The following is a 26,991-nucleotide window of genomic DNA, read 5'->3' on the forward strand; positions in this document are numbered from 1 at the left end:
AGTAAACACAAAATTATAGCTACAGAGTTCAACACAGCTTCTCACTGTGTCACTGACAAAGCTCTTAGGAATTTTATCCCCAAACCCATTTTTCCGTTAGCCCTGTGATTTTCAGTACACTATTTTATATGGAGCAGTGATTCTTTTTTAGGAAAACACACATCATGTTATAAAAGAAGTCACCGTATTTGTATACCTTCTCTCCTCTCCATTTGTTTTTAGCCTCCTCTTATCTATATAGATACATACCCTTTCTGTGTTGCCTAGATTTGCAACTCATACAATCTGTCACCTAGGTCCCACATTGTTTTAAAGTCAGTTCTTTGTGGGGGGTTGTCAGGGTGGCACGGTTGGCTGACTGTGTGACTCTTGGATTCAACTCTGGTCGTGATCTCAGGGTTGGGGGTAGAGTCCCTCATCGGGATCCATGATCAACACAGAGTCTGCTTGTTTCTCTGTCTCCCTACCATGTTCACTCTCTCTCTTTCTCAAACAGGTAAGACTTTAAGGAAAAAAATAAAAAATAAAATAAAATTAGTTCTTCAGGTAAAGTCAGAGTCTACTACCAGCCTTTTTACCATGCTTCTTTATGTCACTCCCTGGTTACCTGATACTCATTCTCTAACAGAGCCTTCCAGGAACAAAGATCCTAGAGTTCTTGTCCCTTCAGAAAAGACTTGCTGTCTTTGTTGAAGAGTATCTTCTTAACTGGGTGTAATACTCTCAATGTGACACCTTGAGGATTTTGTAGAAACTGCTGTTGCTGACTGAGCTACAGATTTTACTATGGAAAAGTCTGAGGCTATTTGGACTTTCTCTTATATTGGCCGGTTGTCAAAATAACTGTTTTTGAAATCTAGTCCCTTGATCAGAATATATCCTAATGTTGTTAAAGACTGGCTCTTTTACACAGATTCAATCACAAATCTCTTCCCCCACAAAATGTATTCTCGAAATATTTTAAACATTTGTTCTTTTTCTTTTCCTTTCTATTTGGGGGAATGAATTCTATGTATGGTATGTATGTGAACTCTATTTTTAATGTAATCTTCTAATTTTATTTCATTTTCTTCTTGCTTACATTTATCCTTTCTTTCTGAACAAATTTTTTTTAAAAGATTTTATTTATTCATTTGAGAGAGAGACACACAGTGAGAGAGGGAACATAAGCAGGGGGAGTAGGAGAGAGAGAAGCAGGCCTCCCGCCAAGCAGGGAGCCAATGCAGGGCTCAATCCCAGGATTATATATAATTATATATATAATATATAATTCACAATATATAATTATAATATTATTTATCATGACTTGAGCCGAAGGCAGATGCTTATTGACTGAGCTACCCGGGCGGGCCCTGAACAGATTTTTGACAGTATGTATTCATCCTTGGGATTCTTCCAGTTTGCTTTCTTTTTTTCTTTTTCTTTTTTTTTTTTTTTAAAGATTTTATTCATTTATTTGACAGACAGAGATCACAACTAGGCAGAGAGGCAGGCAGAGAGAGAGTAGGAAGCAGGCTCCCTGCTGAGCAGAGAGCCCGATGAAGGCTCTATCCCAGGACGCTGAGATCATGACCTGAGCTGAAGGCAGAGGCTTTAACCCACTGAGCCACCCAGGCGCCCCCGATTTGCTTTCTTTACTGTAATTTTATTTTCTCTTCTCTTTTCTCAGTTTGACACCCTGCCATGTGTTTGCTATTCCCTTATTAATATCTTTTTAAATACTTGTATCACAGAGATAATTAATTCAATTAGTTCACCCTTTGGAAACTCACGATTTAATATTTGGTCACATAATTTACCTACTTTATGACCACTTTGATCAGATGACAATTCCATCACCAACTAGCTTTCTTCCCAATACTTTTCACCCCTTTTTTCTTATAATCGTTTTGCATGCATTTATGCTGGTTCCTCTTCCATTACTTGGGCTAAAAGGATGTGAGCTTTTCAAGGAAGACCACACTGCAAAAGGTTTACTTGGGAGATGGAACAGAGTCCTCCCTTAGGCTAGAGGGGTAATTCATTATGAACAAGTGTTCTGCACATGTGTTGGTCTCTGTTTACAGATCAACCAGGATGTGCCTTCCTTCCTCAGTGGAGTAGCCTCTACGACAGCTTGCTCTCTTGGTCATCACAGAGCCAGCTCACTGGGGCTGGCACTGCTGCAGCTCCAAATTGAGGAAAACCGAGTGTTGTGCTCATTTCACAGAAACAAGCCCAGAGGCCAAACTGGGCCCAAGAATGAAAGTGCATACTAGAAGTCTACATGGGAAACAATTCTTACCCACTGAGACAAGGTGGCTATAGTTCTCCAGCATCACCTCCCTGTACAGGGTCCTCTGAGCAGGGTCCAGATGCTGCCACTCCTCCTGGGTAAAGCCCACAGTCACATCCGCAAATGATAAGGATGCCTGAAACAGCACATTTGTGTTCAAATTTAAGTAATCACAATGGGAAGACATGGACAAGCTGTCTAAGAACTGTTACGGAGTTCACTATTCACAATTAGAAAATGTGTTCTGGCGTGCCTACCTTTGTACTTGGTTGGAGGAGAAAGCATGACAGACATTCCTCACCAGTGTGATAAGTTACTGGCCTCCCATCATGTGCCTACATGCCATAAAGAACTCTCCTACCTTGAGAATCTGAAAACTAATAAAATCATGTCACTGTTCTCAAGGAGCATATAATCTGACAAACACAAGCATGAAGCATCCAACTACCATGTAGCATGAAATCCTACTACAGTAAAACAGGTGCAAAGTAGAGTGAGATTACAGAGGGGAGAAAACTTCTATTCCTGCTATTAGGGTGGGTTTCACTGATAACATAACATGAACCTGGGCCAAGAGCATAACCAAGTACACTTCTAAAATATGGAGTTAAGGGGCACCAGTTGGATTAATGTTTGCCTTTGGCTCCGGTCATGATTTCAGGATCCTGAGATCAAGCCCCATGTCAGGCACCCTGCTCGGGGGGGGGAGTCTGCTTCTCGCTCTCCCCCTGTGTGTGTGTGTGTTCTCTCTCTCTGTCAAAGGAATAAAAATCTTTTTAAAAAATGTAGTTAAAGGAGTAAGTGAACACAGAGGAAAGGACTGCTGGGACTATGTTCACATAAAGAGCTACAGTCGTCTTCAGGGAAAATGCTATTTAATAATTCTGAACATAACTCCTGTAGGATGGGGTGTCCAAAATGTGGGTGTCCACATTTGTTTTTTTAGGAAACTCTTTTTTATAAACAGTAAACTTACAATGTCAATTTATATATTAAATTGCATTATTGTTATTTTTCCTAAGTACTTTTATTTTTTCAAATGAATATATTTGGCATGTAACATTGTATAACTCTGATAGGCTTATATACTGTAATGATGCCAATGCAGCTGTATTTATCACATTACATAATTACATTACATTAATGTGTATATCCATTTCACTGCATACTGGATTTCTTCATTCTTCTTTTTATGGATTACAATAAATATAGGGAGATACTCAAATATTTTCTTCCCATAACTGAATTGACTGTCTTATACAGTTCATAGGTTTTATACCACCCATTTATGAAATGACCACTGTGGAAAATATAGCATGAAGAAACAGAGACATATCAATCCCAGGTTATCAAAAAAAACAGTTAATCAATGTTCAGGTCATACACTAAAAATTGGTTAATAGGAAAAACAAGACTATTTTCCAGAAATGTATAAGGTATTATTGAGAAAACAACAACAACAACAACAACAACAAAGAATACCTAATAAATGAATACACTATATTCATGGCTTAGACAATTTAATATTACAAAAATATCTTATTTCTCCACAAATTGGCCTACAAATTGAAGACAATCAGAATTAAAATCTTAGCAGATAATCTTTTTGTGGAAACTGATTAAGCTTACTCTCAGACTTACATAGAAACTTGAATGGCCAAGAATAACCAAAGCTACCTTGGAAAACAGGATGGATAAACTCACACTAATTATGGCAGGCAGAATCTAAGATGACGACCTCCAATGGATCCAACAACGTGACATAAACTCCTCTTAAATGGAAGAGACTTAAGTCCCTGTGATTGTGATACATTCTACGGCAAAACAGATTTTGCAAGTATAAATGAGATCCTTAATCATTAGACTTTGGCCTAAAGGGAAGATTTACTTGGGTGGGCCTGACCTAATCGTGTGAGTCTTTTATTAATTTATCTTAAATATTTTATTTATTTATTTGATTGAGAGAGTGAGAGCGCATGAGCACACAAGCACATGTGAGGGGCAGAGGGAGAAGTAGGCTCCCTGCCGTGCAAGGAGCCAAACATGGGACTTGATCTCAGGACCCCAGGATTAGGACCTGAGCCAAAGGCAGACCCTTAACCAACTGAACCACCCAGGTGTCCCTCATGTGAGTCTTCTAAAGAACGTAAAATACCAGAGACCCTTCTTCTGACCTCAAAGAAGAAACAAACTACTGTGAATCCTACGGCTGTCCAGAAAGAAATTCTGCCACATATGTACAGATGGGAACCCAACCAAGCCTTAGATAAGGAGTCCCAAGCAACACCTTGATTGCAGCATTAATGCCTAAGAAATTTAGCTAACCTACTCCTAACTCATTCTCGTCTATACATCAGGACAACTGCAAATGGACTGGTCAAGCTTAAATGTAAAAAAATAATAATAATAAAAAGTAAGAGCTATGTAAGTACTAGAAGAAAACATGGGTGAGTTCCCCCATAACTTAAGAAAGAATAAAACTTTCCTAACCATGACTAAAAATTGAGATGCAGAGCTCACATAGTTCAGTCACTAGAGCACCAGACTTTTAAAAATCCAGATGCAAAAATAAAATGCATAAAATAAAATACTGACAGACCTGACCACATAAAATTATAAACAACCAACCAATCGAGTCCTCTACAAAATAAAAGAAAAACCAAAATCAAAAGAAAAATGACAACCCAGAATTAAGTGTCTGCAACTTACACGACAAAGAAAGGGTTAGGGTCCCTATATAAAGAATTTCTAAAAAGGAAAAAAACAATAGCCCTCTAAATACGGGCAAGAATTGTGAAGAGAAAACTCACAGGAAGAGAAATGCAAATGGTACTAAACTTAGAAGATCAAGCTTACCCTTTAAAAAGAAAAATATAAATAAAAAGTATACTAAACTATTTCCCTCCTATTGGACTGGCAGAAATCCAAAAGAATAACCACATACTTAATTTGTTATATGCATAAAAGCATCCTCATGTCCTGTTCAAAATACAAAAAAGATTAACCATCATTAAGTGAAATATGGCAATAGTTAGCTAAATTATACATGAATTTACCATTTAACCCAGAAATCCCACTTCTGGGGACCAACCACAAGGGCACACTGATCAAAGAAGAGGTTATATCACTATTTATATTTGCAAAAGACTAAAAACACCCCCGATATTGATTACTAATGAACTCGTGGAATGTGTTATGTTATACTCACACCATGAAGTGCTAAGCAACTGGAAAAGGAAGTGAGGAATATCTCTTTGTGGCACTACAGAGTGAATTCCATAGTACATTATTAAGTGACAAAACAAAGTTTAAGTTAGGGGCACCTTAGTGCCTCAAATGCTTAAGCGTCTGCCTTCAGGTCCTGGGATCCAGCCAGAGTCAGCATCTGGCTGCCAGCACACCTGCTTCTCCCTCTCCCTGTGACTCCCCAACCGCTCAGGCTCTCTCTCTGTATTCTCTGTCTCAAATGAATAAATAAAATCTTAAAAAACAAAAACAGCAAAAAAAAAAAAAAAAACACAATCCACAAAAAACAACAAAAAAAGAACGGGGTGCCTAGATGGCTCAGTCATTAATGTCTGCCTTCAGCTTGGGTCGTGGTCCTGGGATCATACCAGCATCCCTCCCCAGTCTGCAGGAAACCTGCTTCTCCCTCCTGCACTCTCCCTACTTGTGTTCCCTCTCTCACTGTCTGTCAAATAAATAGACTCTTAAAAAAAAGAAAACCCACAAAGTTTAAGTGAAAATCAAGTACAATATGACAAAGATCTACATATGGGCCTTCTTATATTAAAAATAACAAAATGAGAATCACTATATTGCATATCTAAAATTAATATGAAATTGTATGTTGATTTCACTGGAATTAAAATAAAAACTTAGGGGCGCCTGGTGGTTCAGTGGGTTGAGCCTTGGCCTTCAGCTCGGGTCATGATCTCGGGGTCACAAGATGGAGCCCCACATCAGGCTCTCTACTCAGCAGGGGGCCTGCATCCCCCACCCCCCTCTGTCTGCCTCTCTGCCTACTTGTGATCTCTGTCAAATAAATAAATAAAAATATTTAAAAAGAATAAATGAGTAAAATAAAAAATAAAAACTTTAAAAAATGGCTACCCACATTGGGTAAGGGCAGGAGTAGGATAAGGGGACAGAGAGAAGCCAGACTGATCTCTGAATATGCTTTGCTAAATTTATATTCACAATCCATCTTTAGAAAAATTTAAATATTTTTAATACTTATACAAAAACAATAATCAAAATGAAAACAAAACCCTAAAAACAAAGAGCAAATGAAAGAAATCAATCAAATTGTGTCTCAATTTGATGGTATACCTCAGAGAGGAAATACCTGCTAAGCTTAAGACACAGGAATGTGACTATGTGCCACAATGGGAATACACTGAAGGATAAGAGAACTGAAACAAACAAAACAAAACTGTGGAAAAAAGATTCACAAATCTGACCACATCAACATGTAAAACTTTCATATTACCAATGATGCCACAAAGTGAAAAAATAAGGCAAACTCTGGAGAACATATTTACAATGAATAGAACAAAGATTACTATACAACACTCATAAAGGATATTTATCAATCAGTAAGAAATACAGAACAAAATTAACGGAAAAGTATGTAAAACTATACAAAACATGTAAATCAACATTTCACAGAAGAAAAGTGAAAGGCCCAATCCTATCCAAAATCAGAGAAATACAAATCAAAACAATAAGGTTTTCATCATTCATCAGACTGGCCATAATTTTGAAATAACGGTATCAACTGTGAACAAGGAGAGAAAGAAAGCTGTCCTGTCACCTAACAACTGGTGGGAGTCGTATGGTCACTTAGACCAATTTGGCAGCATAAAGTGACACTGGAAATGCTTAGTCTCTCTGACCTAACAATATGTATCACGTGTGTACACTACAGAATACTTGAAATGCTTGCTCTTCTACAGGGAGAGAAAATGTAAAAGATGGTCACTGCACAATAATTCTTAATAATGATAAACAGAAATGACATAAGAAACAGACAACTAAAATGTATGCTGTCATAACAGAATATTAAAAGGAATGAAGTAACCAATTTGGATAGATCTTAAACACAATATTAAATTCTAAACACAGGGCCACCTGCATGGCTCAGTTGGTTAAGCATCCAGCACTCGATTTCAGCTCAGGTCACGATTTCGGGGTCGTCAGATCAAGCCCCATGTCGGGGTCAGCAAGAGATCTGCTAGAAATTCTTCTTTTCCCTGCCCCTCCTGCTTGTGTGTGCTCTCTCTCGCTCTTTCTCAAATAAATAAATAAATCTTAAAAAAAAAAAAAGGCAGCCAAAACAATCCTGACAAGTTTGTCAAGAAAATTTGTTCAGTAGAACAAACTGAAGAACTTACATTCCTGACTTCAAACTTGCTATAAAGCTACAGTATCAAACACAAGGAACCAGCATGATAATATCCACATAAGGATATTATCATATCCACATATGAACAGAAGTGGGAGTCCAGAAACAAACCCATACACCTATGGTCAACTGATGCTCAACAAGGGTGCCGAGATCATTCAATGGGAGAAAAAAAGAGTCTCTTCAACAAATGGTATTGGAACTGAATATCCACATGCAAATGAATGAAAATGGACCCCTTCCTCATATCATATACAAAAATTAACTCAAAATAGATCAAAGACCTAAATGTGAGAGCTAGAAACAATAACACTCTTAGGAAAAATATAGGAGTGAATCTTCATGATCTTAGAATGACAACGGATTCTTAGATAGGACCTCAAAGGCAAACACAACAAAGGAAAAGAGATAAAAAAGACTTTACCAAATTAAAACCTTTTGTGAATCAAAGGATATACTTTCAAGAGAATGAAGAGACAACTCACAGAACAGGAAGAAATATTTGAAAATCACATATGTGATAAAAATCTATTCCCCAAAATACTCTTCAATAAATCCAATTAAAAAACAGGCCAAGGATTTGAATGGACATGCCTGCGAAGCAGATATACAAATATCCAACAAGCACACGAAAAGGTACTCATTAGACATTAAGGAAAAGCAAATCAAAACCACAATGACATGCTACTTCATATCCACTATGATGGCTATAATAAGACAATATAAGAGAATATAACGAACTCTCATGCATTGCTGGTGGAAATATAAAATTGTGCACATTGTGAAAAACAGGCGGTCCTGCGGTAATTTAAAACTACAACTAATGCATGATCCAGCATTTTCACTTCTCAGTAAATACCCAGAAGAACCAAAGACATGTATTCTACCAAAATTTGCACATGAATGTTCAGAGCTCATTATTCACAACAGCGGTAAAGCAGAAACAAGCCAGATGTCTGTTAACCAGTAAGTGGATGACAGAACTCGGGTCCATCTACACAGTGGAATATTCTTCAATGATAAAAAGAAATGAAGGCTTGGTAAAAAGGTACACTTAGCTATAAAATGAAGGTCTGAGGATCTCATGTATAACACGGTGACTACAGCTGATATCACAATTAAAATCTGTTGACAGCAGAGCTTAAATACTCTCACCAAAAAAAAGAAAACCAAACCCAAAAACAAAGAAAGAAAGAAATATGTGAGGTGATGGATGTGTTAGATTAGATGGGAGGAATCCTCTCACAATGTATATGAATATCAAAATCATCACAATGTTCACTACATACCTTATAGTTTTGTCAAATATACCTTAATAAAGCCAGAAAAGAAAAACAATGAAGTCTGTAACATGCTCCAATATGATGAAGTTTAAAAACATTACACTAGGTGAAGGAAACACACAAATAAAATATACATTTTGTATGACTATACTCCTACAAAAGATCCAGAAGATCCAAGTCCATACTGACAGAATGTAAATTAGTGGTTGCCAGGGTCTGACAATTTTGGAGTTATTTTAAGGACGTGCGGTCAATTTATTCTATAAAAATTCGAGGTTTTGTAAAGGGAAAACAAAAACAAACCAAGACCAGGGGAAAGCTCTCTACATGGGCTTTAGTAATACCTTCTCCTAAAAAACCTCATTAACTGGGTTCTGCTTGGTAATCTGTCTTTTGCTCCCACTGAAGAATAATTATAGGCATTTAGTTTGTGGTTTGCCACAAGAAGGTTGTTCATCATTTATATAAAGAGAAACAGAAGTTTTTTATTCAGCTCTTGATGCCAGAAAGTCTTTAGGCTCTGGAAGGAATAGGGATGCTCTATGCATGTTTTTGGGGGGTGGGGCTGGGGGGTGGGCAGGGAGTGTGGGGGGAGTCATGGTTAAAAGTTCGAAATATTGCAAGTTTGATATCTAACTTTATATGATGTGTGTGTGTGCGCACACGCCAACTTTGCCCTATTGATCTGCTGATCCGATGCTACTGGTCTACAGACCTCAAGATCACCTGCAACCTTGTTCAAAACGAAAATTCTCGGGCCCCATTCTATGGTTTAAAACACTTCCCAGTTTTGATCTGATGCACACTAAAGTCTGAGAGCCACTGTGTCAGGCTGGTTCCCTCAGTTCATTTTATCTATTTCTACTTTTCTATTTTAAACACGAGTCATTATCCTCAGAAGTTCCATTATAAAACAAAGCAGAAAATGACTTCAATAAGTCACACAGGACTTCTTCATATTTTGCTGTTTCCCTTGGAAAAATGCAGAAATCTCTGAAGGCAGAGCTGGGATAGAGAAAGAGGAATGAAGTCATTCAAGGTACAGACTGCCTTGCAGTTCCCGGACCAGCCTGCTTAAAAAGTTGCAAACATCACCTGGGTGAAATGCCCCTCTGTGGGACAATATTCTTTACACCTCGCAGAAGGGGCAGGAAAGGCATATGATAAACCACCCACATGACTACGTATGACTGTGATTTGGCCATGCAGAGCTTGAGCTTGAATAGAACTATTGTCTAGGACATTTTTAAACAATGTCTGTACCCCTCTGTTCTGTTTCAAAGAAATTTTAAAAATGAGAAAAATTGGTTAAGCAAATTATAATACGCTAAATGAAGGAACACGAAACCTTCAGCAAAGGTTGTACAACAAAAGTTGTTACATCTGTATTTCCTTGTTTACTCAAGTTAGAGAAGGCAACCAAAGCTAAGAAAAAAAGGATGGAGGCACTTTCAAGTGAGTGTACCTTTTGTTTTTCTAAAGCATTGCAGTTTCTCAAATGGCTATCTTTTTTTAAACCAGTGGTGATGTGGTCAGTACAGGACTGGGGTAGGAAAACTCAACGTTTCCTCTGGGTTCTGCCCCAACACAAAGACAGGGAAATTCACTTACTTTCTCAGCACCAATTTCTTCTCAACCTTCAAGAAGAAAAATAGGTAACTCTCCTTGTACTGCTATCTTGTAAAGAACTCAACAGCACATCTTTAAATGCCAGATTCATTGTGTGAGCAGAGCTCAGAATCTGGGAAGAGGGAGCACAAAACAAAGAGTAGGGGTTGAACTGGGATTGGTGAGACAAAACTGACTCACATCTAGTTTTAAAGCCCTTTCCCGCAAATCCCTGGAATGCCTCCAGCACAGTTCTATTTCCCAGGTCATCCAACCATCCTTCACTCCTTCCAGCCCAGCTGTCCTGGTCCAGGCTTCTCTCCATTAGGCAGCCTGGGGGCTTCTGAATAGGGCAATATTCTCAAATCTCACTTGTTCTGAACACACCTGTGAAAACCTAGGATCTGCTCCTCTCTGGGAACTACATTCTGCTCAAAACTCACTCAAGAAGTGCCTGGGTGGTTTGGTCGGTTAAGCAAATGACTCCATCTCAGCTCAGGTCTTGATCTCAGGGTCACGAGCTCAGCCCTGCAGTGAGCCTACTTAAAAAAAAAAAGAAAGAAAGAAAGAAAGAAAGAAAGAAAGAAAGAAAGAAAGAAAGAAGGAAAGAAAGAAAAGAGAAAGAGAAAGAAAAAGAAAAAGAAAAAAGAAAAAAGAAAAAACCTCAAATAGTTGTAGGGTTCTCTCCAACTAACATATACTTAGAGACTCCTCCTTCTTACTTCACAAGATGTGCTTTTCTAATGTAGATGAGAAAGACACCTGAGGGGCAAATTCATTTTAGCTGGAATTGTCACCCAGGCTTACAGTGCCAATATATTTGTTATTCCATAGACTCTCAGGTCAGACCTTCCAAAAATTTAAATCAAGGCTGCTGAGAACTGTTACAAACCTAACTTGGATACAATTATACCGTCTCTATTAGAGGCTTTGAAGACATCTAGAAATCCCATACACAGAGCTACTACACGGTTAAGATTCAATCGTTCAGATCTTTTCTTCACATGCCTAATTATTTCTGCTAAGTGCCCTGCAGGATGACATGCTGGCTTTTATAACCAAGAGGGAAGCTGCAAAGACCATGACATTTGGAGAAACACCTAAAATTGTCTTCTGGGGCGGCGGGGTGGCTCAGAGGGTTAAGCATCTGCGTTCTGCTCAAGTCCTAATCAGAGGCCTGGAATCCAGCCCCTGCATCCGGCTCCCCACTGGGTGGAGATCCTCCTTCTCCTTCTGCTCCTCCCTCAGCTTGAGCTCTCTGGCTGTATCACTCTATCAAATAAAATCTTGAATGAATGCATGAATGAATTTTTAAAAAAACGTCTTCTAGTGGAGCGCATGGCTGGCTAAGAACTGCCTTCAGCTCAGATCATGATCTTGGGGTCCTGGGATTGAGTCCTCCGGTTGCGGACAGGGGCGGGGGGGGGGGTCCCTGCTCAGCAGGGAGTCTGATTCTTCTTCTTCCTCTGTCCCTCACCCTGATCATGGCCCCTCTCTCAAATAAAATCTTAAAAAAATAATAAAATAATAAAATTGCCTTCTAGTTTATCTGCTAGTGTTGTGACATAGGGTATATAACATTCCTCTCCACCTCAGTTTTATAATGTTATGGCAGAGAGAGCTCTATCTATCTAAGTGAGAGGTTGAAAGCATAATGCAACGAGTGATAAGAATAATTGTATTAACAACAGCAGCTAATATTTACTGCGAGGCACTGAGCCATGTTATTTAATCCTCTGAACAACCCCACCACACAGGTGTTATTAATATCCTCAGTTTTACAGACGTGAAGTCTCACGCAGGTTTGCCGTTCTCAGATGATACTTTGATAGTTCAGCCCCACACGAATCAAAGCCATCCCGCCGCTGTACCACCGAGCGCACCCACCGCGCATGTGCACCGGTCACTCCCCAGCACCCTCCCCCTGCCTCCCTCCTCACCCCGCTCCAGGCCCCCCGCTGCCGCACAGACCACGCGGGCAGATCCGCGCGGAGTCTGCAACTTCCCCCGGGCACCCAATCCCCACCTCCCTGCCTTCCAAGCCGACCTTTCCCGTAGTAAAGAGTCTCCCGTCTCGTGATCCCTCCATCCGACCGAGGCCTCCTCGTACCCAGCTCTCCGGAAGAACAGCCAAGGGTCCCGCCGGGTCCGCGGGCCTCTTCCCTACAGCCGGGCACCGTCGCCCACAATAGCGTCTTGGCGCCACGCAGCGACCCCCTCGGATCTCCCCATCCTTCTCGCCTCGCCACCATCCCGCTCCGGCTGCACCAGCTCCGAGAACGGCAAGCAGACCGCCAGAAGCCTGGAGGTCCCGGATCGTCTCCCACAGAAAGCCGGAACATTGGGAAGCACCTGCTAGGTATTGTGCATGCGCAGAAAGAGCCGCAGGCTACTAACTCCCATAACCGCGGGCTGCGGGCTCACAAACTTCCGGACTTCATTCCCGTAACTGCTTGCCCGGGACTGGGGAATTTCGGAAACGTTCTCTCTTCAGCAATTCGGAGACAGTGGCAGGGGGGTTGTTGCTTCTGTATGCAGCACCGGTTTTTTTCAGTGCCTCAAAGAAATAGTCTCACAGACACTTTGCTTTCTGAACGCCAAGCGACCAAAGGAGGCAAAATGTAAATCTACGTAGAAAGGCTCGCTTACATACTAGAAATACAAAATACCACTGTGGATTCGAGAAACAAGAACTCTCGTTCATCGGGACACCTGGGTGGCTCAATTGGTCAAACACCTGCCTTTGGCTCAGGTAGGGATCTCAGAGTCCTGGGATCGAACCCCATGTCAGGCTCCCTGGTTAGCAGGGAGTCTGCTTCTCCCTCTGCCTCCCCACTACTCGGGCTGATGTACACGTTCTCGCTCTCAAATAATCTAAACAAACAAACAAACCCCTCTTATTCATTACTGGTGTGAATGCAAAATAATACAAACATTTTGGAAAACAGTTTTACAATTTCTTATAAATGTAAACATTACTTAACACGCAACCTAGTGATCCTACTCCTATGTATTTACCTAAGTAAATCGAAAACTAAGTCAACACAAAAGCCTTAACACAAATTGTTTTTTTGTTTTCTTTTTTTAAAAGATTTATTTACTTATTTGAGAGAGAGTGAGTGAGCGAGCGCAAACAGGGCTCCGGGCAAAGTTAGAGGGAGGAGCAGGCTCCACATAGGACTCCATTCCAGGACCCTGGGATCATGACCTGAGCTGAAAGTAAACACTTAACTGACTGAGCCACCCAGGCGCCCAACACAAACGTTTAGTATCTATTAATAATCACCAGAACAGGTAAAAACTCAAATATCCTTTAATAGGTGAATAAACTGTGGGACATCTATAAGTGGAATACTATTCAATAATTTTATTTTATTTTTATATATTTTTAAAGATTTTATTTATTTATTTGACAGAGAGAGATCACAGCAGGCAGAGAGGCAGGCAGAGAGAGAGAAAGGGAAGCAGGCCCCCTGCTGAGCAGAAAGCCCAATGTGGGACTGGATCCCAGGCCCTGAGATCATGACCTGAGCCGAAGGCAGCGGCTTAACCCACTGAGCCACCCAGGCGCCCCACTGTTCAGTAATTTTAAAAAAGGAATGAATTAATGTCTCACACTACCATAGGAAAAATCTTTTTTTAAATTTTTATTTATATTTACTTTTAAAGATTTTATTTATTTATTTGACAGAGATCACAAGTAGGCAGAGAGGGAGTCAGGCAGAGAGAGGGAGGAGGAAGCAGGCTCCCCGCGGAGCAGAAAGCCCAATGTGGGGCTTGATCCCAGGACGCTGGGATCATGACCAAGCCAAATGCAGAGGCTTTAAATCACTGAGCCACCCAGGCGCCCCTACCATAGGAAAAATCTCAAGTGACTTTTGCTTATGTGAAAGAAACCAAACCTAAAAAGTGCATTTTGCATCAATCTATTTTGACATTCTTGAAAATATCAAATTATAGGACAGAGACCAAATCAGTGGATGGGGCTAAGGGAGGAAGGAGGGGTTAAGAACAGGTCACCCAAGGGGAGTTTTTAAAATAATAGGATTGTTGTGCACGGTACAGGGTGATGCATTCGTGGAATCTCAGAGCTGTACACCACCAAGACAGAATGTAACTCAATTTAAATAAAGAAAAAAAATCAAATAGGTTACAGATATAAAGCAGACTGTGACAAGTGACTCTGTTTTTACAAATGTATGTATCATGTAGCCTGAATTTTAAAAATGGGGGAAAAGGAGCTGACCTAAATAATTCCATAGAACTACATTTTGACTGGATACATTAAGACTGAAAACAAAAAGAACAGTACATAAACACTCTGGCTGGTAAATTCTCACAGGGGTTAGCAATTCTGAAACTACTTTCCATGTACACAAGGTCAAAAAGAATACACATGTTGTAGATAATGATAACCAGGTATTTCAGTTTATGGATGAAGTTAAAAATAAGGAAGGGGTGGGTGGGTGGGAAAGATATCAATGTTAGCTCATTCATTTTCAAATATGTAGTCATGTGTATGTAACACATCTGTATACAGATTTATATGTATACAGATCGATATAGAAATATGGATACTGTGAGGCAGATGACTAGCATGGACTGGTACACATACATCTATTTCTTAGATATGTAGGCAGACAGCATCTAGAAAGTTTCACCCAGTACCAATCAGCATACCTAGAGCTCAGATCTTGGTTTCTCCAATAGAAGGAACTAGGGCTCCTTGGAAAAATGTCTGATTCCAGGGCTTAGACACAGAAAATACAAGGAGCCTGGAGCACCTTGTGTATCAAAAGTAAGGAAGTCCTTTAGAAACTATGATAAGGATTTGTTAAAAGGACCTAAAAGCTAACCTATGATAGCTCTCAATGCCCAAGCTGGGACAATTTGAGGAACATAATAATAGCATGGGTGAAATGAAAAGAGTGGAGAGAAAGGAGCTGATCTGAGAAAAGGACCAAGAATATGAATGAGTCTTTTTTTTTTTAACACAAATGAGTCTTCAATGAATTTTGCTAAGTGAAAAAAGCCAAACTCAGGAGATACATATTATAAAATGCAGTTGACATTGTAAAACATAAAACAGATCAAAGGGTTGGGTGAACAAGGCGGGGTTGAGTAATGACCACAGGGAATGAATTAGATTATCCATGAGCCCGTACTGACATAAACAAATGATGAAATAAATGAGGAAAATGAAAATCTTTCCTTTACAGAAGAATCCCAATAAACATATAAGTAAAACAGAAAAATCTCCTTTTAGAACACCACAGTAAAAGTGGTTGCAGGCAAGACCCAACAATGAAAGTGAAAATTAGTGGCCAAAACTATAAATATAAACAGGATACTTGGGTAGCCTCAGAGAGTTTCTCCTCAAATTTACTAATACACCAGGTGGTTTTAAAATATGACCATAAATCCAAAACGGAGCTAAGCGAATTTCCTCTGTCCCTGGGTGTGCACTGGACTTAGCCAATCCACTCTTAAGTGTAGACTGGATATGGAAAAATCCTAAATATATAGTGCAGAAACCCCGCTGATACCACCTTAACCAAGTACTAAAGGTTAGTATGACGAATCACGTTGATATCACGTGTCACCTGATACACAGGTAGGGCACATCCTTCCAAGGGTATTCTTCCTAAAAATATATACCTCAGTCCAATAAGGAGAAAACATTAGACAAACGTCAATTCAGAGGCACTTTTCACAATACCTGACCACTATTCTTCAATCATGTGAATGCCATGAAAGACAAGGAAAGACCAAAAAACTTACAGGTTGGAGCAGACATGATGATTAAATGTATCGTGGTATCTGGACAGAATCCTGGATCAGTAAAAAGGCATTTGTGGAAAAACTGACGGAATCTGAACAAACTCTGTAATTTCGTTAATACAATTGCGCCCGAGTTGCTTTCTCAGTTTTGATAACTGAGAAGTTGGGGGAAGTTGCGTGAAGTGTATATGGGAGGTTGCAGGAGATGAGAGCGTGCTTTCTTCAAGTTTGGTATATGGACAGTTTTTTACACATGAACGGTTTTTAGTATTAATACCGAATTGCTAGCTTGCTGCTTTTCTCATTCGAGAATAACCATGCTGGTCACAGATAGCGGGTACAGAGATGAAATCCAAACACAGCTTCCCTTCTCTGGGCTTGTGTCTAAAATTTGGTCGAAGGACCAGGACAAAGGCCTGGCTCCAGGCAGCAGGAGTGAGTACCTCAGACAGCAATCTCTCAGCTCAGCCGACTGGGCAGAAACTCTCCAGCTGGTTTCTCAAGAAAAGCGCAAGGGGTACACCAGGGAAGAGAATCTTGAGAGAGGTACTGAATCATTTATGCGCCAGATATACATGGTAAACGCCTCTAATCTTCACTAAACCCCTGCTAGCTCCGTAGGATGAGTTACTTTTTAAGACTTAGAGGGGTGAGATAGCCCTCTTAAGGGTAGAGGCACTTTCCCAGCACTAACTGCCAGGAGTAGAGTTCTAACTCCCCGCTGCCACCTCTCCGCGACGCTCCCTCCCTCTGCACAGGTGTGTCTGTCCCCGCCTTCTTCTCCCCCCTCCTCCGTTCCTGGCCTCCAGCTCCTCGCCCACCCGCGCCGCTCCCTCCCTCTGCAGAGGTGCGTCCCTGCCTTCTCCTCCAGGCTGGTCCTTCACCCACCTCCAGCTCCTCCCCGATGCCTCCCTCTACGCTAGTGCATCCCGGCCTTCTCCTCCTGGCTGGACCATTACCGGCCTCCAGCTCCTCGCCGCTGAGGCGCTGCTCCCTCCCTCTGCGTAAGTGCATCCCCGCTGTCTCCTGGCTAGTTCTTCCCCGGCCTCCAGCCCCTCGTGAGAAACCATCTCTGGCTTCTGGGTTCACCAGGTGAGGGAGTTAGGGGTGAGTCCCGGGGGATGGGGGCGAGTGCCTAAGGGGCCCTGTGCGGAACGGAGGTCCGGCGGGGGCGGGGGTGCCCGGTTGTGGGTCAGAGGCCCAGGGCACCGTGGGCACCCCAGGCGTCTGATCAGCTTGCAGGGTTGAAGGAAAGTGAGCGGGGGCGTCTCTACGTGAGGGACCAGGATCCGTAGTGGGAACGTTGGCTCTCGGATTCCCAAGGCCCGCAGGTGTCCGGCTGCAGCGCTAAGCTGGCTGCGCCGTCCTGCCGCGACGGGTAGGGAGTTTGCATGCGTGATGTGTGCGCCAGACCCACAGGGAGGGGGTGGGGCTGCGGGTAGGGGTGAGTGCGCTTTTGCGACGTGCGTGTGTGCGGGTGTCTTAAGTGCACCCAGCTTCCTAGGAGGGGCACGGTTGTAGGAGAACCAGGCAGGGTGTCTGATGTGAATAAGTTGCGAATAGTCGACGTGATTATTCTAAGCACTCTAATTATTATTATTTTTTTAAGATTTTATTTATTTATTTGTCAGAGAGAGAGAGAAAAAACATGAGCAGACAGAGTGGCAGGCAGAGGCAGAGAGAGAAGCAGGCTCCATACTAGGCAAGGAGCCCAATGCGGGACTCGATCCCAGGACTCGATCCCAGGACTCTGGGATCATGACCAGAGCCGAAGGCAGTGGCTTAACCAACTGAGCCACCCAGGCGTCCCCTGAGCACTCACATTTTGTTAGCTGCTCTTGTATTTGTTGTGTAAGTAATAACGTGCGGCTGGAGCTTTGACAATTCTCTAGGGCTTTCATTGCTCAGTTAACTCATTTGTGCAATGGAGGAGGGGAGAGGCTGTACTAGCTAGCCACCAAGGCCCTTTCCCCGCTCTAACATTCCCCAGGCCCCCAGGTATTATTTATTATGTATTCATTTGTTATTTGTTATGTAAAAGCATGACAGTATCCTGAAGCCATCGAAGGCTGTGTGACAGTGGCAGGTCTGGGACAAATTTAAGAAGAGCGAGGTGAGCTGGAGCTGAGAGGGTGGGCATGCAGGCTACACAGGAAATGTCACCCCTTTGGAGAGTTTGTGAGGGCATGGTCGGGATGAAAGGCTCACCAGCCATAGCAAAGGAAATTCTGTCATCACCCTTCCCTGAACACCCGCTCCTCCCCTCATTTTCCATTCCCCATTTGCCATTGTTGATGGAATCTAGAAAGATGCAGAGGTTCCTGCTCTCCTGGCCTTATAGACCTACAGGATGGTAGTGCAGGCACAAGGTTATCTGTTTTGGCCTTATTTGAGAAATGGAAAAAAAAAAAAAAAAAAAAAACCTTGAGCCTGAGAAGGTGACTGACCAAGATCGTGCAGTTTGTTGGTGGCAGAACCAGGTTAAAAGTCAGGTCTGCAAATTCCCAGGCCACGACTCATTTTGTCACTGTTAATTACGTCAAAGATAGTTTCTTATTAAAACACCTTTTGAAAGTTGTAAGAAACAAACATTAAACATTTATTTTTTATCTTGCCTTAAACACCCGCATCTCTTTTTTCCAGAGGTTTCTTGGATTTTCTGACCTCAGGGGATTAATAGTGTTCACAGGAAAACAGATGAACAGTGTGGCTTGAGATTTTTAATTTTTAATTTTTCCCACATCAGTTCTGAAAAAGCCATAGTGTTTCCTCCTTTAGGTTACTATTAAATGTTAAACTCATCTTCTCATGTTTTTAATTTTTCTGTATCACAGAACCTAAGGTGGTAATAAGTCAATAAGAAACAAATGTTTACATTCACTCAGTGAAGAGTATCATGTCTAAGCTCAACATCTATTGGAGCCACACATGGACACATAAGTATCTTGTATGTGGCGCTGTGTAGGCAGGTAAATCCAGGAACTGCAAGGCAGGCCAAGTCTCTTCTAACTTCCTTCTTCCTTCCTTCTTCCTCAGCTCTCCCTCCTCAACTCAGAGCAGAAAAGGAACACATCCCAGGTGAGCTTTTTGTTTGTTTATTTCCACTTTGTTTGAAAATTAGTTTTCTAAAATTTGAAAGGATTCATATTTTTAAAACAAAAAAATAAAGGGGCTCCTGGGTGGCTCAGGGCCCTGGGATCAAGCTCCACATCTGGCTCTCTGCTCAGCAGGGAGCCTGCTTCCCTCTCTCTCTGTGCCTGCGTCTCTGCCTACTTGTGATCTCTGACTGTCAAATGTATAAATGAAATTTTAAACATAAAACCGAAAAGATAGAAATAGGCAAGAATTACTTGAAGGGAAGTATATCAAGTATATCAAGCAAATTCAAAGAACAGTTAGTAAAATGAGAAGCAGGACTCTTAATTTCACAGAGTTGTGCAAGTTGTAAAACTTCCTTTGATTTTTCTAAAAACAACACTGAAATTGCCTATAATCATTTCTGATAGACACAGCACTGTACTAGAAGTGTATGGATGCTTTTCAGGGGACCGAACAATGAGGTCTGAGTGGACAGCCCTCTCATGGTCCTGCTTGATCCAGGAATAGGACTTTGAAGATCTGGTGGAATGGAGGGACCACACGTCCTCCAGATGACTCTCCCTAAGGGTTTGTGTAAGCTTGTTCACATCTCTAGCTTGAATAGCCGACTGTTCCGGCTTTGGTTTCCGCATTTCTTTTTTTTTTTTTTTTTTTTAAGATTTTATTTATTTATTTGACAGAGAGAAATCACAAGTAGGCAGAGAGGCAGGCAGAGAGAGAGAGAGAGAGGAGGAAGCAGGCTCCCTGCTGAGCAGAGAGCCCGATGTGGGACTCGATCCCAGGACCCTGAGATCATGACCTGAGCCGAAGGCAGCGGCTTAACCACTGAGCCACCCAGGCGTCCGGTTTCTGCATTTCTCATTCATATTTCAACTTCATGAATGCATTCTTGCTTCTTCGACATTCAGCTGAGTCAGCTCTGGAAAAGGGTACCAAATTGTCACATCCAGTTTTTGGCTTTAGTCTTACTTGACCATCCTGCAGCATAACCCTCAGTCTCTGTTGTCTCTGACACCTGCCTGCTAGCTTTCCTTTCTTATCTCTGATACATCCCCTTACTGTTCCTCACAAAGTTGTCTTTCCCTTTAGCCCCAGACGTTGCCTCTCCTTGGGTTTGTTGCCCAACCATCCTGGCTCACTGCTTTTCTTCAGTCTGTGTTTTTTCCTGACTGGTCTTCTCTTTCTCTCTCTCTCTCTTTTTAATAAAATACTTCTGAATTAGTAATAACATGGTTAAAGGTTAAGTGATGTTCCCTCTAGGAAGGGTGACATTTTTCATCTCAACTGAGACACTTCCACTGAGAATGAAAGTGGTTCCATAAAGTTATGATGGGACATCTGGCTATATCGGGACAGTCCCAGACAAACTGGAGTTATGGTTCTCCTGCTGTAGATATGTCTGTCTGTCTTGTTTGTCCTACCAGTGCTGCTTTTGTCAGGTAAAAGATAATCTTGTATGCCCCCTACTGTTATTTAGAAGGGAATCCATCATCTTTAGGGTTTTCTGAACTTAGATGCAGCTGTACACCGCTGGCATCCTGTTAAAATGCAGATGTTGATTTAGTGGATCTGGTGGGGGCCCTGGGTTTTGCATTTCTAAAAAGCTCCCAGGTGAAGCTGACTCTGCTGCTCAGGGAGCCACACTTTGAGTAAGGAGTCTATATGTGATTTTCTGTTCTTCCTTTGCTTTTTTGTCACTTCTTAAAAGCCTGTCCCAGACATCTGTATCTAAACAGAACATGGATTGTTTCTTTGTTATAACTGCACAGTAATTCAAGCATGGACGTTCCATAGTTCGTTAACTGGTTATTGTTAGTTATGCATTATTTCAAACCTTTTGCTATTACAAACCATGTTCTAATGAATGACCTTGTACATATAGGTTTTTTCTATCCGGTAAATTCCTAGAAGGGTGCTGCCAGGTCAACGGGTGCATAGAATTGATAACTTGATCATTCGGGATTATGGTATCATTTTGTGTCACTCCCATCGACACCACCTGAGTGCTTGGTTGTCCACAGCTTCTCCCATAGAACATGTGGTTCAACTTCTGGAATTTTGGCAGTGGAAAGATAAACATGGTATTTTATGAAGTTTAAATCTGCAAGTTTCTTAACTATGTGTGAGGTTAAGTATTTTTTCATGTATCTGAAAGAGGTATTTATGTTTCTGTGAACCCTCTGTTCATATCTTTTGCCCATTTTCCTCTTAGGTTTGTGGCTTTTTTTGTTTTTCTTCTTCAGTGTCTAGCTCTTTATAGATTAGGGATACTAGTGCTTGTCCATTTTATGGGTTGCAAACTATTATTTTATGGGATGTGATTTGTCTTTTGATAGTTGACCCTGGTGTTGTCTCCCCCATGCAGGTATTCTGTTTCAGAATGCCACATTTCACTTAGTTGTTTTTTTAGGCTCCCCTTGGCTGTGACAATTTCTCAGACTTCCCTTGTTTTTGATAACCTGGGCAGTTTTGAGGAGTACAGTTAGGTGTTTTGTAGAATGTTCCTCAATTGGGAATTGTCTGCTGTTGTTTTCATGATTAGACTGAGGTTATGGGTTTCTTGGAGGAAGACCACAGAGATAAAATGTCCTTTGGTCTTATCATATCAAGGGTTAGTGCTCTGGACATGACTTATTACTTTGTTTTCTCTGTCCTCATACTGTACTCCTTGGAAGGAAGTGGTCAGTTACACTATACCACTTACACTATACCTCCTTCCTGTTGGAGTATCTACATAATTATGCACATAAATTATCAGGAATTCTGCATAGGAGATTTTTCTGTTCTCTCCTATTTACTAATCCATTTATATCAGCATGAATTCGTGGCTAGTTATTTTATATTTTGGTTCTAGTACAATGATACCTTGTTCCTTTTGTTGCTCAAGTTGTTCCAGGCTGGTTAGTAAAAGCATCTTCTAGTGGCACCTGGGTGGCTGAGTTGGTTGAGTGTCTGACTCTTGATTTCAGCTCAGGTCATGATCTCAGGGTCCTGGGATCCAGCCCCACGTTGGGCTCTTTGCTGAGTGTGGGGCCTGCTTGAAATTTTCTCTCTCGGGGTGCCTGGGTGGCTCAGTGGGTTAAAACCTCTGCCTTCGGCTCAGGTCATGATCCCAGGGTCCTTGGATCGAGCCCCACATCAGCCTCTCTGCTCAGCAGGGAACCTGCTTCCCCCTCTCTCTCTGCCTGCCTCTCTGCCTAGTTGTGATCTCTGTCAAATAAATAAATGAGTAAATAAATAAATAAATAAATAGAAATTTTCTCTCTCTCTCTCCCTGTGCTCCTCCCTGCTGCTTATGCTGTCTCTCCTTTCTCAAAAACAAGTAATAATTTTTTTAAAAAGCACCTTATGTTCCTGTGTCTATTGACATACCCTGTTATTGTTTGAATATTTCTTCCTTGCTCTGTGGCAGTAGGTTTTCCAGGTTCATCTTCTGTCTTTCCTGCCCTAGGATTAGCCATTTTCCCCCCCTCAGTAGTTCTGGTTCTTTTCACTGGACCATAGTATGAGAAACCAAGATTGGGGGACTAGGTGTGTCTGTTGTGACTGTGAAGTCATTGCTCAAAGACCCTCTCAGCTAACTCAAGAAGGGAATATGTATATACTCTCTCATGTATATACATGTGTCTATAAATAGTTTAGTATGTAACCATCTGTATCTATAGTAAGCTAAGTATTCCCACTGTTGTCTCCTGTTGTAATCATTACCAAATGGAACATTCTAACCTTCTCTCCTTGCTTGTCTGTAATCTCCTGCACTAACAGTGAGAATCCAGCTAATATCTGAAATTCATTTATTTGATAGTATAATTCCAGAATACACACACATGATTTCAGAGTTACATACGTGATTTCAGAGTTGTTAACCCATGGATGCTTGATTCTCCCAGTTTGGGACCATTTGAATTAAGGTGCTAGAAATATTCGCATGTAGGTTTTAAAACATAAGTTTTTAAAAACATAGGGTGTGAAATTGCTGTGTTGGTTATGTATGAATGTATGTATGTATATTTAGCTTTGCAAGAAATTGCCAGCCTATTTTTACAGAGTGGCTGTATCAGTTTTTGTTCCTACCAACTATGAATCAGAATCTTGTTGTTCTGATTCTGGACCTGAAATTGGTACTTTCATTATTTTTGATGTAACCATTCCAATAACTGTCATGTTGTCTGCATATTCCCACTGAGGTGATGTGGAGCATCTATCTGTTCGTGTATTTATTTGCTATCCTTATATCTTTGGTGAAGTATTTGTTCAAATCTTTAGGATTGAGAAACAATCACTCCCCCTTATATTTATGTAAAATAGGATTGTTAACCAAAGTGTCTTTCCCTCTTTTGGTCAATTAGAAACCTGTGTAAGTGTTTTTCCAGAAATTAGGGAGGAATTTCTTCCAGAAATTTGATATAGAGTGTTGCAAAAACAAGGGAAATGGCTATTGCATTTCTTGCTAGGCACACGACATAATAAAATTTTTTGTCACCTTCAAAAAAAAAAGGGCAATGACTAATGGTGCCAAAATTTTGGTGGTGACATAAAAATAATGGCTATTAGTTCCTGCTCTAATTTCTTTTTTTATCCTCAGAAATATTTAAAGAGTAAGATAGCTATATAGAATCAGAATAAAAAAGAAAATCATGCTCAATTTTTAAAATAAACTAAAAATGAGTATCAAAGAAATTATAAACCCAATCGAATACTGAGAGCAAGAGCAAAACAAAGCATAACAGCAGCTTTTAAAATACTGTTCTTCGATTTAAAATACTGCTTTTGAATATTGCTTATTGTTGCTACCTTTAAACTAGCATTGGTTATTCTGTAAAGGTCTAGAGCAGAGCGCTCAATTTAAGAATCAGTTCCTCAGTATTACTACAAAGGCTGTTCTGCTTGTGCCCTCAGTCTGGTTCAGCAGCCCTTCCAGTGAGCTCCTCAGGAACCATGTGCTGCTGTGGTACTTACACTGAGAAAAGCACTAACACAAGACAGGGCCCAGCAGCACAACACAGAGCCTGGGAGGGGTCTAGATTGCGGAGCCTAAATTACAGTGAAAGCTGACAGATAAGTAAGTCTGTGGCACTTTCAGCTTCTGTGGAAGTAGTCTCTGTCCCAAAATTGAAAGATGAGGGATTTCCCAAACACAGGAAGAGGGTTCAGGTTCTCAGTGTTCAAAAAGACAATCAGGTTTTACTACATAATATATTCCAGTGATTTAAAAAAAAACACACACAGAGTGTTCTGAGAAGTCAAAATGGGTTTTTCAAAAGGGTCATAAAAGTCACATCTGTAGAGAGCTATGTAAAAATTTTTCTCCTAAAGGAATCAAAAATTATAACTCTACCTTGTAATACGGGAAGTAGTCTCCCTCTTGCAATTTTTTTTATTTTGGGGAAGATTTTGAAGGTGTTAAACTTATCGATGCTATCGATGTAGCACAGGCAATCATCCAGGACTCCGGTTACCTGGGGGTGGGGAATATATACATATAAAATTTTAAATATGTTAATTATAGATATTTCAACCTTAGCAAATCTGTACTATTGTATAAAAAGATAGTTTATTCATTTGAGGTAACTAGTCTTTGTTAAGATACGTAACATTAAAGGGGTGCCTTGGTGGCTCAGTTGGTTAAGTCGATTAAGTTGTTTTAAGACGGTTAAGCCTCTGCCTTCAGCTCTAGTAGAGATCCCAAGGTCCTGGGATCAAGAGCCCTGCTCAATAGGGAGCCTGTTTTTCCCTCTCCCTCTGCCACTCGCCCATTCATTCCTTTCCTCTCTCAAATAAAGTCCTTTAAAAAAAGATACATAACATTAAAACAATAATTTACTTTTTATATGGCCAATTAGGTAAAGAACAACAGAAGGATTAAATAGATATACCTATTCTGAAGAACTAAGCATTAGTGGCTAGAGAAATATATTGAATGTTCCTCCCTTCCCCAAACATACATAAAATCCAAATGTAGTAGGAATGCTAAAGCATTTCTTCCAAGACTAACCTAAAAGTCACAGACTATAATAATACTGCTGTAGTAACCCCATCTTATTTTTCTACTGTCATTTATGGAACACTTATGTGATAGGCACAGTGCTAAGAACATTACATGTTTTCTCATTTATTCTTTAAATATTCTATGAAATAGGTATTATTATCCTCATTTTACACATAAGAAAATTAAGTCTTAGCATAGTTAAAATAATTTTTCCAAAGTAAAAATGAGACTTAGTCCCAAATAATCACACTTAAAAATACATGCTTTATCTACTACTCAAAGTATACATTAACTGAACAGAAAATGATATTTACAAAATGAGTTCAGAATCCAAAATTTCCATAAAACATTCTTCAGCTAAATTTAAAAATGGGACTCACAGACATCCACATATCAGATGAATCTTCAGGGAATCAGGTTGAGTGAAAAAAAGCCAACCTCAAAATGTTACTTATTATGTGATTTCATTTATACAACATTTTTTTTTAAGATTTTATTTATTTGACAGAGATAACAAGTAGGCAGAGAGGCAGAGAGAAAGAGAGAGAGGAGGAAGCAGGCTCCTCGCTGAGCAGAGAGCCCGATACCAGGACCCTGAGATCATGACCTGAGCCGAAGGCAGAGGCTTAACCCACTGAGCCACCGAGGCACCCCTACAACATTTTTCAAATGGAGAAAAGTTTTTTGGTTACCAGGGCTTAAGGACTGGAGTAGGGAGAGGAACTGGAGTCAGGGAGAAGGGTAGAAAGGAGGGAGAGTGGTTATAAAAGGGCAAGAAGAGAGGTGCCTGAGTGGCTCAGTCAGTTGAGCTTTTGACTCTTGGTTTCAGCTCAGGTCACAATCTCAGGGTCATGAGACTGAGACTCGCAATGGGCACATGCTCAGTGGGCAGTCTGCTTGAGATTCTCTCTCTCCCTCCTCTGACCCTCTCCAATCCCTCTCTAAAAAAAATTAAATCATTTTTATAAGGGCAAGAGGAAGGATCCTTGTGGTAATGAAATCGTTCGGCATCTTGACTACGGTGGTGTACACGTAAAAGTGGACAGAAAATGTACAGATGGAGGGAGACTAGGAGGGATCTGAGTAAGATCAGCGGGTGCGTCAGTGTCAATGTCCTGGTGATAATACCGCACTGTATGTTTGCCAAATGGTACCAGTGGGTAAAACTAGATACAGTGTAGGTGGCATTTCTTTGTATTATTTCTTACAACTGCATGGAACCTGCACTTACCTCGATTAAAATTTTTATAAAAAGGGGGGGGTACCCAGGTGGTTAAAGATCATTTGTATGATCCATTGGAGGAATCTATGCACAGATGATCAGAAAATGGAAACCAGAAATTCCCAGTTGTTTCTTTCTCTCCCTCTGGAAATGCAAATGTGTCCCCAAACTCCCTACAACACAAAGAGTCAGAGGTATATTATCTTTAAAGAGCAAAGGATCATTCACAACAATTTTGGCTCTAGAATTCCAGATGCTTTACTATCCTAGTTACTAAGATCCTATCACTAACTATTGAATTTTATTCCATTTCTCTAGCTTACTATT

At 40.8% G+C, this 26,991-nt stretch overlaps 1 protein-coding gene across 9 annotated transcripts in view; it reads right to left on the minus strand.

Annotated features, from left to right (window-relative positions):
* The window catches only part of LOC131829024 (uncharacterized), a 54,012-nt gene extending 37,512 nt beyond the window's left edge, over window positions 1-16,500 (minus strand). For 2 of the 9 annotated variants that reach the window (XR_009352669.1, XM_059170363.1), the window contains exons 1-3: window positions 12,621-13,183; window positions 9,909-9,970; window positions 2,285-2,411 (exon numbers count right to left, since the gene is read on the minus strand). Coding sequence is in view for 1 of the 9 variants with exons in the window: in XM_059170363.1 (XP_059026346.1) it covers window positions 2,285-2,411; window positions 9,909-9,970; window positions 12,621-12,915 (484 nt within the window). In the remaining 8 variants the exon portion in view is untranslated. Of the gene's footprint in view, window positions 1-2,284; window positions 2,412-2,532; window positions 2,646-9,908; window positions 9,971-12,620; window positions 13,184-16,354 lie in introns of those variants that run through there. The other 7 variants (XR_009352673.1, XR_009352675.1, XR_009352670.1 and 4 more) reach the window with 7 other exon arrangements.
* Window positions 16,501-26,991: the final 10,491 nt, after the last annotated feature.

The sequence above is a fragment of the Mustela lutreola genome, chromosome 4 (genome assembly GCF_030435805.1).
Source record: "Mustela lutreola isolate mMusLut2 chromosome 4, mMusLut2.pri, whole genome shotgun sequence".
In the NCBI taxonomy this organism is placed as follows: Eukaryota; Metazoa; Chordata; class Mammalia; order Carnivora; family Mustelidae; genus Mustela; species Mustela lutreola.